This window comes from Rhineura floridana, chromosome 3 (genome assembly GCF_030035675.1).
Source record: "Rhineura floridana isolate rRhiFlo1 chromosome 3, rRhiFlo1.hap2, whole genome shotgun sequence".
Lineage (NCBI taxonomy): Eukaryota > Metazoa > Chordata > Lepidosauria > Squamata > Rhineuridae > Rhineura > Rhineura floridana.
The window spans coordinates 188,959,872-188,979,743 of record NC_084482.1 but is presented as its reverse complement, the minus strand read 5'-3'; the positions used below and the strand labels follow the sequence as shown (position 1 = coordinate 188,979,743).

Sequence of the window (19,872 nt, the reverse complement as noted above, 5' to 3'; positions counted from 1 at the left end):
TGCTCTGGTAACCTCTAAATTAGATTACTGCAATGCACTCTACATGGGGCTGCCTTTGAAGACGGTTCGGAAACTGCAGCTTGTGCAAAATGCAGCAGCCAGATTGGTAACAGGGACCAGATGGTCCGAACATATAAAACCGATTCTGGCCCGCTTGCATTGGCTGCCTGTATGTTTCTGAGCTCGATTCAAAATGCTGGTTTTAACCTATAAAGCCTTACATGGCTTGGGACCACAATACTTGATGGAACACCTCTCCCGACACAAACCCACCCATACACTACGCTGAACATCAAAGGCCCTTCTCCGGATGCCTACTTGGACGGAAGCTCGGAGGATGGCAACAAGGGAGAGAGCTTTCTCAGTGGTGGCCCCCAAATTATGGAATAATCTTTATGACGAGGTGCGCCTGGTGCCAACACTGTTATCTTTTTCGCGCCAGGTCAAGACTTTCCTCTTCTCCCAGGCATTTTAGCATGTGTTTTTAAATTGTTGGTTTTTTAAAGTGTTTTTACATTTGTATATTTGATTTTAATGTTTTTAATTGTTGTAAACTGCCCAGAGAGCTTTGGCTATGGGGCTGTATACAAATGTAATAAATAATAATAATTATAATTATACATGTTTACTCAAAGGTAAGTCCTATTAAGTTCAATGTATCTTTCTCTCAGGTAAATGTGCACAGTATTAAAGCCATGCAACCAAATGTTATATATAGGATTGCAGCTTTAGTTTCCTTAGTCACTGCCCATGTTAAAGAGATTTAGTTCTGGTTTCTGCCTTTCATAAAGCAGGTGGAACACAGAGTGCCATGGTGACAACCCAAACAAGAAAACTAAAGAGGCTAGATGCCTCTGTACTGCATGACTGTAGATCAGGTCCTAAAGTCAGTGTCCAGGAGGTTAGTCATAGACTGATAGGCAAATGAGGGGCTGTTCTTGGTGTGAAGAAAGTGGGCATGGGGGAGAAGTGAATGTAAGGGAAGTGGCTGGTACTGGGAAGTTTAGGAGGGAATTAATAAATAAGGATTCAGATTCAATCCTTGCTTCCCTCCCCATCCTCTTCTAACAGGTTGTGATGGCACATCCAAACCATATCTGGTCCCATTGTTCAGGACAAGTCAAAGATTTTCATAGGTGTGCTAGCTCCAGTGGGTCTGGGAGATGGAATCTGCAAAGGACCCAAGAGAAGGACGTTCTAAACAGTCCCCTGCCTGACTATCAACAGTATCTCCAAAGGTGAGCAGCTCCTTTATCACTTGGGTCTAGGGTTTGGAGAAAGGCCTGGCTAATAAAAGGGTCTTTACCTGCCAGTGGGAGGTCACTAGAGACAAGATTAGCTAGGCCTACTTTGGCAAGGAGTTCCAGAGCTTGGGAGCAGCCACTGAGAAAGCCCTGTCTTGAGTTCCTTCCAAATGTGCTTTATATGTTGGTGAGACAGACAAAAGGACCTTTGAGGTTATGGCATAACTGGGATTATGGATAGAAGGGGTAGCCTCTAGGCAGGCTAGGTTGCACCTTAGAAAACATAGCATTACTTTTAAGCAAGGATGGGCAACCTGTGGCATTCCAGGTGTTACTGGACTCCAACTCCCATCATCCCTGACCACTGGCCATATTGGCTGAGGTTGATGAGAGTTAGGCACTGGGGAACATTTTGGGACAAGCCGGGCCTGTACAAAAGGGACGGGCTCCACTTGAACCAGAATGGAACCAGACTGCTGGCACTTAAAATTAAAAAGGTGGCAGAGCAGCTTTTAAACTGACTGAGGGGGGAAACCCGACAGGAGCTGAGAAAGGTCCGGTTCGGAATAAACCTCCCCCCTGGGATAAAAACCAAAGAAATGATGAAATTTTAAAAGGGGTAGGCCTAGAAGTAGGCATTGTGAGAGCAGGGGCACAGGATATAAATTCAGAAGAGCAAAATTACCACAGGCCTAACCACAAGTGCCAAAGACACTTGAAGAGAGACACTGCTTACAAGTGCCTGTACGCTAATGCTAGGAGCCTGCGAACCAAGATGGGAGAACTGGAGTGCTTGGTCTTAGAGGAGAGCATTGATATAGTGAGCATAACGGAGACCTGGTGGAATGAAGAAAACCAGTGGGATACGGTTATCCCTGGATATAAACTATATCGGAAGGACAGGGAAGGACGTATTGGTGGCGTAGTCGCTCTATACGTGAAAGAAGGCATTGAATCCAGCAAGCTCGAAACCCCAAAAGAGGCAGACACCTCCACAGAATCGTTGTGGGTGGTGATACCATGCCCCAGGAGGGACTTAATACTGGGAACGATCTATCGTCCCCCTGATCAAAATGCTCAGGGAGACCTTGAGATGAGATATGAAATTGAGGAAGCATCCGAACTAGGAAATGTGGTAGTAATGGGTGACTTCAAGTACCCGGACATAGACTGGCTGCATATGTGTTCCAGTCATGACAAAGAAGCAAAGTTTCTAGATATTCTAAATGACTATTCCCTAGACCAGTTGGTCATGGAACCGACCAGAGGGACGGCAACCCTGGACTTAATCCTCAGTGGGGACCGGGACTTGGTGCAAGATGTAAGTGTTGTTGAACCGATTGGGAGCAGTGACCACAGTGCTATTAAATTAAACATACATGTAACTGGCCAATTGCCAAGAAACTCCAACACGGTCACATTTGACTTCAAAAGAGGAAACTTCACAAAAATGAGGGGATTGGTAAAAAGAAAGCTGAAAAACAAAGTCCAGAGGGTCACATCACTCAAAAATGCTTGGAAGTTGTTTAAAAACACTCTATTAGAAGCTCAACTGGAGTGCATACTGCAGATCAGAAAAGGTACCGCCAGGGCCAAGAAGATGCCAGCATGGTTAACGAGCAAAGTCAAGGAAGCTCTTAGAGGCAAAAAGTCTTCCTTCAGAAAATGGAAGTCTTGTCCGAATGAAGAAAATAAAAAAGAACACAAACTCTGGCAAAAGAAATGCAAGAAGACAATAAGGGATGCTAAAAAAGAATTTGAGGAGCACATTGCTAAGAACATAAAAACCAACAACAACAAATTCTATAAATACATTCAAAGTAGGAGACCATCTAGGGAGACAATTGGACCCTTGGATGATAAGGGAGTCAAAGGTGTACTAAAGAACGATAAGGAGATTGCAGAGAAGCTAAATAAATTCTTTGCATCTGTCTTCACAGTGGAAGATATAGGGCAGATCCCTGAACCTGAACTAACATTTGCAGGAAGGGATTCTGAGGAACTAAGACAAATAGTGGTAACGAGAGAGGAAGTTCTAAGCTTAATGGACAATATAAAAACTGACAAATCACCGGGCCCGGATGGCATCCACCCGAGAGTTCTCAAAGAACTCAAAGGTGAAATTGCTGATCTGCTAACTAAAATATGTAACTTGTCCCTCGGGTCCTCCTCCGTGCCTGAGGACTGGAAAGTGGCAAATGTAACGCCAATCTTCAAAAAGGGATCCAGAGGGGATCCTGGAAATTACAGGCCAGTTAGCTTAACTTCTGTCCCTGGAAAACTGGTAGAAAGTATTATTAAAGCTAGATTAACTAAGCACATAGAAGAACAAGCCTTGCTGAAGCAGAGCCAGCATGGCTTCTGCAAGGGAAAGTCCTGTCTCAGTAACCTATTAGAATTCTTTGAGAGTGTCAACAAGCATATAGATAGAGGTGATCCAGTGGACATAGTGTACTTAGACTTTCAAAAAGCGTTTGACAAGGTACCTCACCAAAGACTTCTGAGGAAGCTTAGCAGTCATGGAATAAGAGGAGAGGTCCTCTTGTGGATAAGAAATTGGTTAAGAAGCAGAAAGCAGAGAGTAGGAATAAACGGACAGTTCTCCCAATGGAGGGCTGTAGAAAGTGGAGTCCCTCAAGGATCGGTATTGGGACCTGTACTTTTCAACTTGTTCATTAATGACCTAAAATTAGGAGTGAGCAGTGAAGTGGCCAAGTTTGCTGATGACACTAAATTGTTCAGGGTTGTTAAAACAAAAAGGGATTGCGAAGAGCTCCAAAAAGACCTCTCCAAACTGAGTGAATGGGCAGAAAAATGGCAAATGCAATTCAATATAAACAAGTGTAAAATTATGCATATTGGAGCAAAAAATATTAATTTCACATATACGCTCATGGGGTCTGAACTGGCGGTGACCGACCAGGAGAGAGACCTCGGGGTTGTAGTGGACAGCACGATGAAAATGTCGACCCAGTGTGCGGCAGCTGTGAAAAAGGCAAATTCCATGCTAGCGATAATTAGGAAAGGTATTGAAAATAAAACAGCCGATATCATAATGCCATTGTATAAATCTATGGTGCGGCCACATTTGGAATACTGTGTACAGTTCTGGTCGCCTCATCTCAACAAGGATATTATAGAGTTGGAAAAGGTTCAGAAGAGGGCAACCAGAATGATCAAGGGGATGGAGCGACTCCCTTACGAGGAAAGGTTGCAGCATTTGGGGCTTTTTAGTTTAGAGAAAAGGCGGGTCAGAGGAGACATGATAGAAGTGTATAAAATTATGCATGGCATTGAGAAAGTGGATAGAGAAAAGTTCTTCTCCCTCTCTCCTAATACTAGAACTCGTGGACATTCAAAGAAGCTGAATGTTGGAAGATTCAGGACAGACAAAAGGAAGTACTTCTTTACTCAGCGCATAGTTAAACTATGGAATTTGCTCCCACAAGATGCAGTAATGGCCACCAGCTTGGACGGCTTTAAAAGAAGATTAGACAAATTCATGGAGGACAGGGCTATCAATGGCTACTAGCCATGATGGCTGTGCTCTGCCACCCTAGTCAGAGGCAGCATGCTTCTGAAAACCAATTGCCGGAAGCCTCAGGAGGGGAGAGTGTTCTTGCACTCGGGTCCTGCTTGCGGGCTTCCCCCAGGCTCCTGGTTGGCCACTGTGAGAACAGGATGCTGGACTAGATGGTTCACTGGCCTGATCCAGCAGGCTCTTCTTATGTTCTTATGTTCTTAGTTGCTGTCCAACAACACCTAGACAGCCACAGGTTCTCATTCTCTGCTTTAAACCATAAAACCAACGAGAAAATTCAGACTACTGGACCTCCTACCCTGTTTCTTTCTTGTTCTCATGCTCCTCCTCACTTTCTGTGGGACAAAATCAAAGTCTCACTTGCTTCTGCAGAGGGGTAGAGATTATGAAAGCAAATGCATACCTATTGGTAATGAGGACCTGGGCTTTTTCTGTAATGGCTCTTTTCCTGTGGAATTTCCAGCCAATATTTTAAAGCAGAAGTACCTGTGGTGTAGCCCTTCAGATGTTGTTGGACGCCAACTCCCATCATCCCTGACCATTAACTGTGCTGGCTGGGGCTGATGGAAGTTGGAGTCCAACAACATTTGGAGAGCCAAAGATTCCCCATCCCTGTTTTAGTAGTTAGGGGTTTTTTAACTGTGTGATCCTATACATGTCTACTCACTGTTTCCTTGTGGCCCTGTCATCTAATTACACATTTTTACTCCCTCAGTTGCTAGGTGACCGAGCATGCTCAGTCTATTCTACCAGATCCAGTAGGTTTTTTGTGAATATTTATGTTTTCCGTGCCTATGGTTGGTAGGAAACAGCTGAAATACAAATATTTGTTTGAGCAGTGTTATGCTTTTGCGCACAAGTTAGGGGAAAAAGAAAATAAAGGCACCATTTACAGCAACATTAAAAAGGCCAGCAGAATGGAGGAGAGCAACCAGGAGTTGCTTCTCAGCCCACAGGAAACAAAATGAAAGAAGGGAGGAGGAGATAGTGGGCATGGAGAGGGGAACAATTGACACACCCATCTAAAAGCATTGGAGCAAAGTGTCTGCAAGCAGTAGAGAAACGGAGCGGAGACTTTTTCTATACATTTGATATTATCAGCGCATTGGGTTAGTACGGATTTACAGGGGGGAAACTGATGGCTTCTGTTTGCTGGTAATGTTGTGTAAACTATGCACATTTAAAGAAGATGTGAGTAGCACCAAACACGCAGCAAACGACTGTGTAGATGAGCCCTTGTTCTTAGTCTGAAATGCAACCACTAAAAAACAAAAGCCTCACCCACTTTCTCCAGATTGAAGCAAGCACCTGAATTCAGTCATCAACATTTAACTAAACTGAGGTGTACCAGGAATTATAAAATGAGGTGTGTGTGTGGGGGGGTCATTAAGCAATAATTGAGGATGAATAATATATTGTATCTGCAAGGAGAAGGATCTGTCCAGAACCCGTTAAAGCAGCTTTTGAAATTTTGCAATAAGGAGGGAAGCATTTGAATAATGGTGACTGTCATGTATAGCGTGTTTGAATCATAAATAACAAATGCAAATAATAACCCACATTTCAAGAGGAGAGCTATTGAATCAAACTCCAAGCCCTTTAAGAGCTACTTTTTGGTCTTTGTCCCTCATTATAAATATATATATAAAAATCAAATAATAATAAATAAATTATAGCCTCCCTCCTCGCTTTTTAATCTGGTTTATTGGCACAGCACTTGTTTTTTTTACACCAGGCTGTGATATTCTTAGACTTTAAAATGTTTACAGAGAGATGAAAAAAATATTACAGACAAAAAAAACTCATACAGGGGAAAAAAGAGAGAGAGAGAGAGACTTTTTTTATGGAATCTGCTGTCATGCTATTGTTTATTATTGTATTTATTTAAAGTGTTTGCCATTTCAATTTTCAAGGTGTCTTAAAATAAAATAAAAAATAATATTAAGACAGTGTAAAAATTATGCTTAAATATCAGAGCAAGCTACAAATAATAACATCAGAAGACAGCAACATTGTAGGAATGAAAGACTTTGGGAACATAGGAAGCTGCCTTATACCAAGTCAGACCATTGGTCCATCTAGCTCAATATTAGCTGCACTGACTGGCAGAGGTTCTCTAGGGTTTCAAACGGGGTCTCTGCCAGCTCTACCTGAAGATGCTGTGGATTGAACCTGGGACCTTCTGCATGTAAAGCAGATGCTCTACCACTGAGCTACAGCCTTTCCCCAAAGGGCCTGGACACCTGTCATTCAGTCTGGTGTCCAGGGAGCATCCCTGGGAAGAAGAGCATTGCATAAACAGTCTGCCACAGCTGATGAGGCCTTGCCCCAGTGACCACCTCCTGAATCTCTGACGGTGGCACCAGGAGAAGGGCCCCACATGATGATTGGGCAGGTCCATGTGGGAGCAGGCTGTCCTTCAAGACACCCAAGTTTCCCAAGCCATATTCCACCTGACCTGTTCCAGTGACCAGTCTAGCAGCTATATTTTGGACCTATTGCCATTCCTGAGTAATGTTCAAAGGCAGGCCCACATATAATGTATTGCAGTAATCTAATCTGGATGTCACATGAGTATGAATAACAGTGGCCAGGCTGTCTTTATCCAATGGGGGTTGCAGCTGGGGCACCATTCTCATCTGGGAGAAGGTGCTTCATGCCATAGATGTTACTTAGATGTTAGAAGAAGAGGTCTGATCTAACAGTACTCCCAAGCTGCAAATATGGTCTAGTAGTAATGCAACCCTGTCCAAAACAGGTTGAACACCATTTTCCAGGTCAGATGAAATGCCTACAGATAGTACTTCTGTTTCATCACATTGTGGTGACAGCCATTGCTTTAGATGGCTTTAAATATGGATTAGATAAATTTGGGAACAATAGACCTATCTAAAGCAAATTAGGCAGCCAGGATAGCAAAGTAGAACCTCTTTATCTAGAGGCAGTGTGCCTCTAAATATCAGACGCTGGGAATCACAAGCAAGAGAGTGCTATTGTGCTCGCCACAGGCATCTGGCTAGCCACTGTGGAAAAAATGTTGGACTATATAGGCCTTTGGTCTGATCCAGCAGGTCTCTTCTTATGCATCTCTGGGAACAGAAAAGACCAGCAGCGTGGTAGGAATAACGTGTTATATCTTCCTAGAACTGTGATGCCAATAGGTTGGAGGTCAAAGAACTGACATCTGACTGGTAATGTGGCTCATAGAGGTATCTAGTGGTAACCTTAAAGAATATGGCAGGCAGGCCAGGTAATGGTAATTTCTCCCAGGGGATACAATGAAATAATGCGTTGTAAGCATAGATGTTGTACGCATACTTGACTCAGCAATACTATATATGAAAAGGATCTTGGAATTGTTGTTTGTCACAATCTGAATATGAGCCAACAGTGCGTGGCTGCCAAAAAGGCAAATAATAACATCCCAGAAGAAGATAAAGATCAAATAAGGAACAGATTTGAGGCTTTAAACTTAGTTGACAGAGAACCAGAAGAACTGTGGTGTGAAGTCAGAGACATTATCAGGGAAGAATGCAAAAAGACAATACCTCTAGTTAAAAAGAGAGAAAAACCTCAGTGGATGACTGAAGAAACTCTTAATGTGGTTAAAGAGAGAAGGAAAGCAGAAGCAAGAGGAGACAAACAGTTAGAACCCTAAATGCAACATTCATTCATTCATTGGCGATCACTCGTGGCCAAGTAAGATTGTCTTCCAGGGTAAGGTCTTTAACAGTGGGTCCGTAAGTGACTGTGGAGGCCAATTCTGGATCCACACAGCCTCCCACAGTGAGGACATAGGTTTCCAGATGGAAGATGGTCACGATGAGGATTTGCTTGACGTGCCTTCCACTTAGCTCATTTGTCCCTTTCACCCTGTACTCGTGCTTCTTCAAAGTCCATAGCACCTTTGATAATGGCCGACCTCCAATTGGGACGCTCATGGGCCAAGGCTTCCCAGTTCTCGATGCTTATGTTACATTTTTTTAGATTAGCTTTGAGAACATCTTTAAACCTCTTTTGCTGTCCACCGATATTCTGTTTTCCATCCTTAAGCTGGGAGTAAAGTAGCTGCTTTGAAAGATGGTGATCAGGCATTCGAACAACATGGCCGGTCCAGCGAAGTTGATGTTGGAGGATCATTGTTTCAATACTGGTGGTCTTTGCTTCTTCCAGTACGCTAACATTAGTCCGCCTATCTTCCCAAGTAATTTGCAGAATTTTCTGGAGACAGTGTTGGTGGACCCTCGCTGGAACGTCACCCCTCGCTGGATCGTCACCTTGCAGTGGTGAGTGGGCTTGCGTGTTCCAATGAACCCTGTGAGCGATGCCGTCAGGAGTCATGTACTCCCAGCAGGGTCACCCATGGCGGTAAGGTCAAGGAAGAGGAACCAGACAAAGAACAATCCAAGAAAGTCCTCAACAGCAGAACAGGCAGAGGATAACAATGTGTATGTTACAACGGCTGTGAAGGCAGATGAAGGCTGCAGCAGATAAAAGACTTCCAATCCTTGTGGTATCCATGCCATTGGATCAAAGCCTTTTTCTGTCAAGACTGTGTGTTGATCGTCGTGCACCAATCTCCCCACATAAAAATAATTCATGCACAGGCATCTTCCAACCAAACCAAACTAAATGCAACAATACAATAACTAGTACGTAGGGATAAAGAGAACTATTACAATAGTTATTTATAGAAATAGAAGAGGACAACAAAAAGGGAAGAACAAGAGCCCTATTCCGAAAGATTAGAGAAATGAAAGGGAAATTTAAACCAAGAGTAGGGATGTTGAATAATCAACAGGGGAACACACTGACTGACCAAGATGAAATAAAGGGAAGATAGAAGCAATACATTGAAGAACTCTATAAAAGAGATGCCAGGATGATAGATTCATTCACGGAGGAACTGTATGATGAAGAACCAGAAATGTTAGAATGTGAGGTAAAAGCTGCTCTTAAAATACTTGGAAGAAACAAATTACCAGGAATAGATGGCATACCAATAGAGTTGCTACAAGCTACTGAGACTGAATCTGTCCAAACTTTGACAAAAATTTGTCAAGAAATATGGAAAACTAATCAATGGCCCACAGACTAGAAGTGTTCAATATATATCCCAATTCCAAAGAAAGGGGATCCCAGGGAATGCTGATAAAAGTTAAAGAGGAAAGCACAAAAGCAGGACTACAGCTGAATGTCAAGAAGACTAAAGTAATGACAACAGAAGAGTTATGTAACTTTAAAGTTGACAGTGAGGACATTGAACATCAAGGATTATCAATACCTTGGCACAGCCATTAACCAAAATGGAGACAATAGTCAAGAAATCAGAAGAAGGCTAGGACTGGGGAGGACAGCTGTGAGAGAACTAGAAAAGGTCCTCAAATGCAAAGATATATCACTGAACAGTAAAATCAGGATCATCTGGACCATGGTATTCCCAATCTCTATGTACGGATGTGAAAGTTGGACAGTGAAAAAAGCGGATAAGAGAAAAATTTGAAATGTAGTATTGGAGGAAAGCTTTGCACATACCATGGACTGCAAAAAAGACAAATAATTGGGTGTTAGAACCAATTAAACCAGAACTGTCACTAGAAGCTAAAATGATGAAACTGAGGTTATCATACTTTGGACACATGATGCGTAGAAAAGACAATAATGCTGGGGAAAACAGAAGGGAGAAGAAAAAGAGGAATGCCAAACAAGAGATGGATTGATTCCATAAAGGAAACCACAGACCTGAACTTACAAGATCTGAACAGGGTGGTTCATGGCAGATGCGATTGGAGGTCACTGGTTCAAAGGGTCGCCATAAGTCGTAATTGACTTGAAGGCACATAACAACAACAACAAACAGAAGTGTCGTTTCCAAATTGTGTGAAGTAGTAGTTTCCCTCTATGTGGCACTGGTTAGGCCTCATCTTGAGTAATGTGCCCAGTTTTGGACACCACCGTTTAGGAAGGATGCAGACAAACTCGATCAAGTTCAGAGGAAGGCAACAAGGATGATCAGGGGACTGGAAACAAAGCCCTATGAGGAGAGACTGAAGGAACTGGGATGTTTAGCCTTGAGAAGAGAAGACTGAGGGGAGATATGATAGTACTCTAAAGTACTTGAAAGGTTGTCACACAGAGGAGGGCCAAGATCTCTTCTCAATCATCTCAGAGTGCAGGGCATGGAATAATGGTGTCAAGGTTTCGGAAGCCAGATTTTGACTGAACATCAGGAAAAACCTCCTAACTGTTAGAGTGGTATAAGAATGGAATCAATTACCTAGGGAGGTGGTGGGCTCTTCAACACTAGAAGCATTCAAGAGGCAGCTGGACAGCCATCTGTTGGGTATGCTTTAAGTTGGATTCCTGCATTGAGCAGGAGGTTGGACTCGATAGCCTTATAGGACCCTTCCAATTCTACTATTCTACGATTCTATTATGAGTGTCTAGGCCAGCCTTTCCCAACCAGTGTGCCTCCAGATGTTGTTGGACCACAACTCCCATCAGCCTCAGCCAGCATTGCCAATGGTCGGGAAAGATGGGAATTGTGTTCCAACAACATCTGGAGGCACACTGGTTGGGAAAGGCTGGTCTAGGCCTTAGACTGGACATGATGAATCGTGATCTAAGGCAGCTTCAAGATAATGGTAATGTTGTAGTAGTAGAAGATGACAACAACCAGGGATAGCCAACATGGGGCCTTCCAGAATTGTAGTTCATTTCCCATCACCCCCAACCATTGACTATGTTAGCTGGAAACAGTCCAACAGCATATGGAGGGCACTACATTAGGTAACCTTACAGAAAATAGAAATAGAACAGTTTATGATTTGGTATAAGAAAGCTCCTTATTGTCTTCAGTTGGGTTGGCTAAAAGTTCTTTGAGAGATCTGCCTTGACACTGTGCCTCATGTTATCGTTCTCCCTAGGCTACTGGGCTCTGAGAGAGCTTTATACTTCTTGCATCCACCTGCCATGGAGCAGCCAGTGAACCCTAGGGTGCAGCACCTGCTGGTGGTTGGTTTAGGTGAGCAGCAGCATTACATGTTTCAAATTATTTTTTTTTGGCCATTTCTCCTCATCCTCTCAACGCATGATAAAGTGGGGATTCTAAACCATTTTAGTTTCAGAACCAGAAAGTGGTGGTTGTTGTTTTGAATTAATTAACGTAGAGTACAAGAACATGTTCTTACGTATGTGTGAGCTTGAGGTTTCAGAGGGCCCTTGGGCTAGGTAACCTCCATAAACCCCTTTCTCTCAGAGAGACTACCCCCTTGTAGCAATATGTGGAACTAAGTGAGAGAGTCGGGACATCAGACAGGAGGAGAAAGCCAGTGATGCAGAGGGAAAACACAGACGGAGGCAACACAACCTCAACCGGAGGTTACTCAATACACACAAGGAAGGAGTTAGTGCAGGAGAGTAGCAGGGCAGGAGAAAGCATGCTTATTTTGTGTTAATAAAGACTCCAGTTTTATATACCTGCAGACTCTTCATTAACAGCAGATGCTTTTTGAAACATGGGGTAGAAGAAACACACTCACTGTTCTGCCAGTTCTAGTGCATCTCCACCTTTGTCTTCTGAAAATGGGGGTACATGACATTAGTCAAACCCTACCCCTTTTTACTGTAAAACCTGGTAGGAGCAGCTTGAGTGCATTTTTTAAAAAATCAGCTTCAAAGAGATTTTTCAACTGATAGGCAGATCAACCTGTTCCCCTTCCAGGTGTGGCCAATGGAAATGCTTTGATCTGGTGACTAGTGTGTTTACAGCCAAGGTGTCACAAACTCTTGCTGTTCCTACTCCTCATCATTGTTACCACTTGTTTGTCTGTCAAGCAGAGAGCTAATGAGCAAGTAGGCAATGTGACTGGAAATGACATGGGTGGACCCCAGGAATTCTCTCCTTGTCAGTTTAACAGTCTACAGCACTAAACGGGGTGTGTGTGGGGGGGGCTATTAGCACACTAGTTGCCTATAGCAAATCATTTCCATTGGCCACACCTGCAGAGGGAATGGTTGATCTGCTGATCAGTTGTGAAATCTCTTTAAAGCAGATTTTTTAAAAAACTGAAGCTGCTCCCACCAGGTTTTACAGTAAAAAGGGACAGGGTTTAAGTAGTGTCACGTGCCCCTGTTTTCAGGAGAGGTGGAGACACACTAGAACCGGAAGAACAGTTAGTTTATTTCTACCCTCAGTTAGGAAAAGTCATAGCTTGGATCACCATCTTTTTGTCATTCTCGTTTGCTCCTGGAAGGGCTCCTCTGGTTTCAGCAGCTGCAGAAAGTTTTTAGATGATTCCCACACCTCACCCCCATCATCATGAGGTGAAGTGATGTGAGAGAATTAAGTTCATTTGTCTCATAAATATCTTGAAAATCCCAGCACCTCAGGGAAAGACTACAGTCTGTGTGCTTTTCATGAGGGATGTACTTGTGGTCTGGAAACATAACTTTTCTGTGCCCTGCCAGACCACTATATGCTAACATTGCCCCCTACTCCACAGGCATGGGTGCTAAGGAGGTCTGGAGGGCCCTGCATGAGGAACCTAAATGCCAACGTGAGATTGCAGCAGCTAAGAAAGGCCCCTCGCTTTCTCAGCAGGTGAGAGGTAGGCTTGGAACCAGGCCCAATAGAAAACTAGTTGTCTGGATACTATTATTTTGTATATCCTATATCTGTTTTAAGAGGCTTTTAAAAGGAATATATACATTAATCTCTCTGTGCCAGTTGTGCAGGGCAATGCCTGAGCCTCTGTCAGCCCTCTGCCATTGCCTCCATGAAGGCTTTAGGTACTTGTAGCATTTAAAGTATCATCACAGATGCTTTCATAATTTAATGGAACTTTTTAGAAAGTGTATACCCTGCCCTTCTGTTGATGTCAGGGCAGCTTACAGTAATTTAAAAGCTTTTTAAAAATAACAAAAATATAAAGTTTATATTTTGCTTTGAGGCACAGCCTGTCCTAACTTCTCTCAACCATGACCCTGGTATGCACCTCACAATGAATGGCCTCTCCCTCCAGATGGTTTCCTATGTTACCTGATGTCAATAAATATTTCCCTGAGTTCACTGTTTTGAGCCACTGAACAGGCTGCTAGTAAGGAGTAGAATGTATCTTTCCACTAAGTTTCTGGCCTGCCATAATACCTCTGTCATGGGAGTATGATGACTGAAATAAGGGACACCCCTTAAGTATTGTGGAAGTGTGAAATAGGAAAATTAGGGGTATATGTTATTTTTAAGTAATGGGTGGCCACTGCCAGCCTGCAGACCACATCTTTTAATCAGCCAGTTGACAGCCCTATTATATTTTAACCAGTCTTGCTTAAAAATTTTTTCTTTAAATGCGTGAAAGAGAGATGTTACACTTTGACCTTAATGTCTCTTTGGATTTTGTATATAGTGTCCTGGCTGATAGTTCTCTAATAGGTTTACTGTGGATCTTTGCTACCTATGATTGGCCAAAAGACACTTCTGACCTCTGTGCCTTTGTCTGTATTACAGTTTGTATATATAGCAGCGGAGTGCAGAAACAAATAGTCTAGTAAGACTGGTGGTTGAAAGAATAAAGACTTAAGGTTGATTACTACTGGGAAATAAACCCATTCTGAGTACAGACATACATGTCATAAGGCTAGCATTCTCACATACCATACTGTTTGTCTAACAAGTTGAAGGAAGAAGGGATGCCTGAGAAAAGCAATCCATTAACAAGTGGTCTTTAAAGAAGAAATCGGTGGGAGAAGAACAGGCTGCCTTTCTGTTTATCACCCCTCACTAGTTCAGGTTACTTGTTATTAGCATTGGTGCCTTACTCCCAACAGTCTGCAGAGTCATCCCCACCACTTCTCCCTGAGAATACAGAAGTTGACCTTTCCTGTTCAAAGGAATTATTATAGTTTTAAATGAAAAAGCTGTCTATTGTCATCCAGGATGTGTGTGACAAACATGCTGTGACTATACTGCTATAGTGTCGCTCAGCACTTTATTTTCCTCAATTGCTCGCTTAGCCAAAGGCGGCTTAACACAAAACCACAACTCTGGAGTGAGTAATGAACTAGATTAGTTAGATGGTTCAGGTTCATCCACCACCGGAAGCTCTGGCTGCTTGGTAACAGCTTCCAGAGAAGTAGCTGTGTTCATCAGCTGGCAGCAACCCCCCACCATCCCCCAGAAAGCCCTTGGGAGTGGTCATCAGGAGATATGGGGCAAGGTGTCAGCAGTATGTTGATGATACCCAGCTCTATTTCTCTGTAACATCTGAATCGGGAGAGGCCATACAAGCCCTGGACCGGTGCCTGGACTCTGTGGTGGACTGGTTGAGGGCCAATAAACTGACTCTCAATCCTAGCAACATGGAGACACTGTGGGTTGGTGGTTCCTGAGTTTGGATAATTGGTCAGTTGCCTGCTTTGGATGGGGTTGTACTCCCTCTGAAAGAGCAGGTCTGTAGTCTGGGGTGCTCCTGGATCCATCTTTGTTGCTAGAGGCACAGGTGACCTCCATGGCTAGGAGTGCCTTTCACCAGCTTTGGATGGTAAGACAGCTGTGGCCATTTCTGGACAGAGACAGCCTGACCACTGTTGTCCATGTACTGGTAACCTCCAGATTGGATTACTGTAATGCGCTCTATGTGGGGCTACCCTTAAGGTTGATCCGGAAGCTGTAGCTGGTGCCAAATGCAGCAGGGAGACTGCTCACTGGAGCAAGTTATCACCAACATGTCAGTCTGCTACTGAAAGAATTGCACTGGCTGCCTGTTAGTTACCAGCCTAAGTTCAAGGTTCTAGTTTTGGTTTATAAAGCCCTATACAGCTTGGGACCAGGATACCTGAAAGACCACCTTATCCCTTTATATATCCAGTTGATCATTGCGCTCTGTAGGTGAGGGCTCCTACAAATAAAATCTTATCAGGAGGTCCACTCCGCACAACATAGGAAATGGACCTTTAATGTAGTGGCACCTACCCTTTGGAATTCCCTCTCCTTACATTTTAGACAGACACCATCTCTGTTATCTTTTCAGCACCTACTGAAGACCTTCCTCTTTCAACCAGCCTTTTAAGTAGAGACCTTATCGCAGTCTGCATCTGTGTTGGAATTGCTTTGTAATATATTTTTAAATCTTTTAAAAAAATGTTTTTAAAGATGTTTTGTTTTAATGGTTGTTGTGTTTTAATATATTTTGAAGTCTGTTTTTATGATGTTTTAAAGTGTTTTTAGTGCTTTTGTTTGCCGCCCTGGGCTCCTACCGGGAGAAGGGGCAGGATATAAATCAAATAAATAAATAAATAAAAGAGTGTCTTATGACACCTTGAAGATTAACACATTTATTATGGTGCAATAATGTTTTATAGACTGGAATATCCTCGGTTGGCAAGATAAGAAGGTATGCAACAGTTTCAGTTCACAACAACAGTAATAATTCATTATAATATCTTTCTCATCTTTGCTTTGTTAATTAATACCTGTGGTGGAAGAAGAAACCATTGTTTTGATTCAGGCCTCAATGGATAGCACAGGCTTATCCTTAGACTTGAATCTAGACCATGTTTTCTTCTCCCACTACAGATGTCAATTCACACAGCAAACCTAGGATAGTTTTGTTATCACCAGTTGCTGCTATTGCAAATGTTACTGTTGTATCTTACTTGCATTTGAAGCTTTACATAGAATTGAAGCTTTACACAGATTATTTACTCCCTGTATTTCACAGCTATTTAGTTTTATTGTTTAGAAACACAGGAATCTGCCTTATACCAAGTCAGGCTGTTGGTCCCTCTGGCTCAGTATTGTTTACACTGACTGTCAGCAGCTGTCTACTATTTCAGGTGGGACTTTCCCAGCTCTGCCTGGAGGTGTCAGGGAATGAACCTAGGGGCCTTCTGCATGCAAAGCAGATGCTCTGCCACTGACCTATAGCCCTTCCCCACATATGCCTATTAACTGACAACAACACTTTACTATTATTATGATTAATTTATTTTATACCCCACTTCCCCCATCTCTCAAGTACACAAGACAGTTTACAACGGTATCAATATAATACAAAAATGTCAATAATAAGATAAAATACATTCTAAAAACATATTGGTAAACTTTATAGCAAAGAAGCAAATCACTTTTCATATAAAATAGCAGCAGAATATACACAATGAATCCTACGAAAACTGCAGGCAGGCAGTGAAGAGGCCAGGTAGTCTTCTCTTAGCTCAGATTACAACAGGACTCAAAGAGAGCCTTAGAAGCGGTGCAGTGGTCGTGCAGCTGGTAAGGTGAGCTCTAGACCACAAAAGCTTATGCTATATTAAATCTGTTAGTGCATACACACACCATAAAACACATTTATTTATTTACCTTCACCCAAAGGTCCCAGGGTGTGTTACTTACAACTATGTTAAAATGCAACATTTAAAACAATTTAAAAACAACCTAAAATTCCAAAATGTGGTGGGTCCTAAAAATACATCCCAAAATGTGGTGGGTCTCGGGTATCAAAGGTGCTAGGGTAAAGAGGTGTGCCTTCAGCATTCAGCTAAAACTGTACAGCAAAGTTGCCACACCTCTTGGTGGAGAGTTCCACAACTTCGGGACCACCACAAAGAATGCCCTGTCAGGCCACCACTCCCAAGTTTCTGAGGGTGGCGGAATGACCCAAGAGGGCCCCCTCTGCTGATCTCAACACCCGAGAGGCTCTGTAATGAAGGAGTTACATGACTTTCTCCAAAGAATCCTAGGAATTTGTTAAGGGTGCTGGGAATTGTGCACTGTGAGGGGTAAACTAGAGTTCCCAGGATTCTTTGGAGGAAGTCAAGTGCTTTAAATGTGCTTCAAATGCATGATGTGGATACAGTCTGTGAGTCTGCCAGAGGCTAGATTTGATAGACTCTGTCAGAGTCTATCAGCGTCCTTATCTCTTTTTCAAGGTTTTATTCCAACATGAGGCAACTACCTGAAATACTGCTGCTTCCTTTAAGGTACCCTGGCTTGGACGTCCTGCTACTATGCACCGACTGCAGCAAGTAACCGAGTGGCGGCAACAGCTGCATGCAATGCACCAGCTGGGGAAGCAACGCCAACGCACAGCCAGCCACCTCCTAGCCGCAAAACACCTCACTGACCTTAGTGACAACTATGGAACTGAAGGGCCAACCCGCTACTTCCATTGCACTTTGAAACAATAAACAGGTGCCAGTGAACTTAGCATAGATAATTCTGGGGCTGCAGGGGGCTACTAGCAGGGTTATAGCCACAGAGCAGTGCTTCCAAACTTTTTTTCCCCACCTGAAAATCGCTGAGGGTCTTGGCAGATCACTTAATATTTTTTTCTGCCCGTTTTAGCAATTACTGTGTGCTGTGCTAGATGCTGTATGATTTTTAAATTGTAATCCAATAAATTCAAATTGATTCAAATACAATAAAATCCATAGAATTAAAATTGTAATTAAATAAAATACAATAAAGGAAATAAAAGAAGCAATGAAATGCAATTAAAAATCAATATGAATATTTCATACAAGGATGTGCTGTCTCCCATCTTCACAAATCCACAGACATGGCATGGACCACCTGAATGAAGGACTACAGTTTGGGAACCCTCGTTATAGAGAGCATGGCCTGCAGAAGCCTGTCCGCTCTTGGAAATAATCCAGAATCCCACCTCTGTTTAGTTTTAATTTTTAAAGTCTGTAGCTCTTCTACTGAGGTATAAAAGTAGATGGTGTTCTATTTGGTTGCCCAGTAAGAAGTAAACTGGTTCCTGCTTTCCACTTTCTGGCCAACAAGTGCAAAAGTGCTGCTATAACTGACAAGCGCTTCTTCTGTATTAGATTAATAGTCTGTTCTTCAAAGGTTCCCAGACCTTTTAAAGGAGCTTTACTTAACACTTTTCAAGCAGCTCTCTCTCTCTGGGGATCTCATGTGCGGTTAGCAAGTTTACTGGCCTTGTAGAAGTGCTGTACAGATTGTTTCCACCTGTGCTCTACTTCGTATATTTGTAAATAAATAAAATATTACAAAACCCTTGTAAGTCTCCAGTGATCTCTCCCCTTCCAAAGGAAGCCAAACCTTGCCAAAGTGTGTAAACTGCTCCCGGAACTTCTCTCCACTCAAGAGGTGCAGGGGGGCATATAATAACAATATATTGTTGTTATTGTCATGGCCCCGTCAGAGGACTCCTCAGATGAGGACGACTTGGGAGTAACAGCAGCAGACCCAGGAGCAGCAGACCCAGAAGGAGACACGGAAGAGACTCCTGAGAATCCAGCTCCTTCTCCCCCTCAGCTGCAGAGCACCCCAGATACAGCAGAGTCCCTGCAGCCAGACACAGACAGTGAACAGGATACTCCCCCCTCACCTGCAGAACGTAGACAGCAGAAGGTCAGGCAGAAGAGAGGCAGGCCTGTCTCCTTAAGGCCCAAACGCTGAGGACTCACACCTGCTGTCAACCTTGCTCTTTATAAGGCACACCTTGGCTGCAGCTTGTTGCTGACTGCAACGTCAGGCGTGGCTTGTGTGTTCCTAGTTTCCTGGCACCCTCTTTCGGACTGACCCCTTGGCACTTGATCCCGGACCTCTACTGACCTCACTTCTGGACTCCTGACTCGGCAAGTATGCTTCGGACAAGCCTGGCCCTTATCAGCTCCCCTCCTCCTACACCTGGCAGATTTATGACCAGACTGCCGGCTAAGGACTTTGCTTCCCTGCCAACCACCCAGGAATTTCCAGCCCCCCACCAGCACTGCTGACGCAGTGTAGAGCTGACAGTTTGCAGTCAGCCCAAAACAAAGCAGGCAAACGAGGGAGTGGGGGAAGTGCTGACCATGGAGCAACTCCAGCAGGAAAACTTGCTCCTGCGCTCACAAGTAGACCAGCTGTTGTTGGCCGTCCAAGGCTTGCAAACCCAGCTAGCAGCAGCCCCACCCCTTCTCCCTACAGGGAGAGCCAAGTGCCCTGTGACTCTCCCAGAGAAATTTACTGGGGCTTCCGACCAGCTCCCAGCCTTCTTGGCCCAAGCCCAGCTCTTCATGGAGTTACGACCAGAGGCCTTCCCAGATGATAAGACCCGGGTGGGATTCTTGATTAAC

General features: G+C 43.5%; 1 protein-coding gene and 1 long non-coding RNA gene across 5 annotated transcripts in view; one reads left to right on the top strand and one right to left on the bottom strand.

Moving 5' to 3' along the window:
* Positions 1-18,899, top strand: part of LOC133380808 (uncharacterized) — a 59,089-nt gene extending 40,190 nt beyond the window's left edge. For 2 of the 4 annotated variants that reach the window (XM_061618854.1, XM_061618853.1), the window contains exons 3-7: positions 1,072-1,238; positions 11,712-11,809; positions 13,290-13,394; positions 16,144-16,175; positions 17,764-18,899. In XM_061618854.1, coding sequence (XP_061474838.1) covers positions 1,078-1,238; positions 11,712-11,809; positions 13,290-13,394; positions 16,144-16,175; positions 17,764-17,970 — 603 coding nt within the window. In that variant the 5' untranslated portion in view covers positions 1,072-1,077 and the 3' untranslated portion in view covers positions 17,971-18,899. Of the gene's footprint in view, positions 1-1,071; positions 1,239-5,375; positions 5,544-11,711; positions 11,810-13,289; positions 13,395-16,143; positions 16,176-17,763 lie in introns of those variants that run through there. The other 2 variants (XM_061618855.1, XR_009761551.1) reach the window with 2 other exon arrangements.
* The window catches only part of LOC133380809 (uncharacterized), a 35,416-nt gene extending 16,148 nt beyond the window's left edge, over positions 1-19,268 (bottom strand). The window contains exon 1 of the long non-coding RNA XR_009761552.1: positions 19,143-19,268. This is a non-coding gene — a long non-coding RNA (uncharacterized LOC133380809). The remainder of the gene's footprint in view (positions 1-19,142) is intronic.
* Between the last annotated feature and the right edge of the window lie 604 nt (positions 19,269-19,872).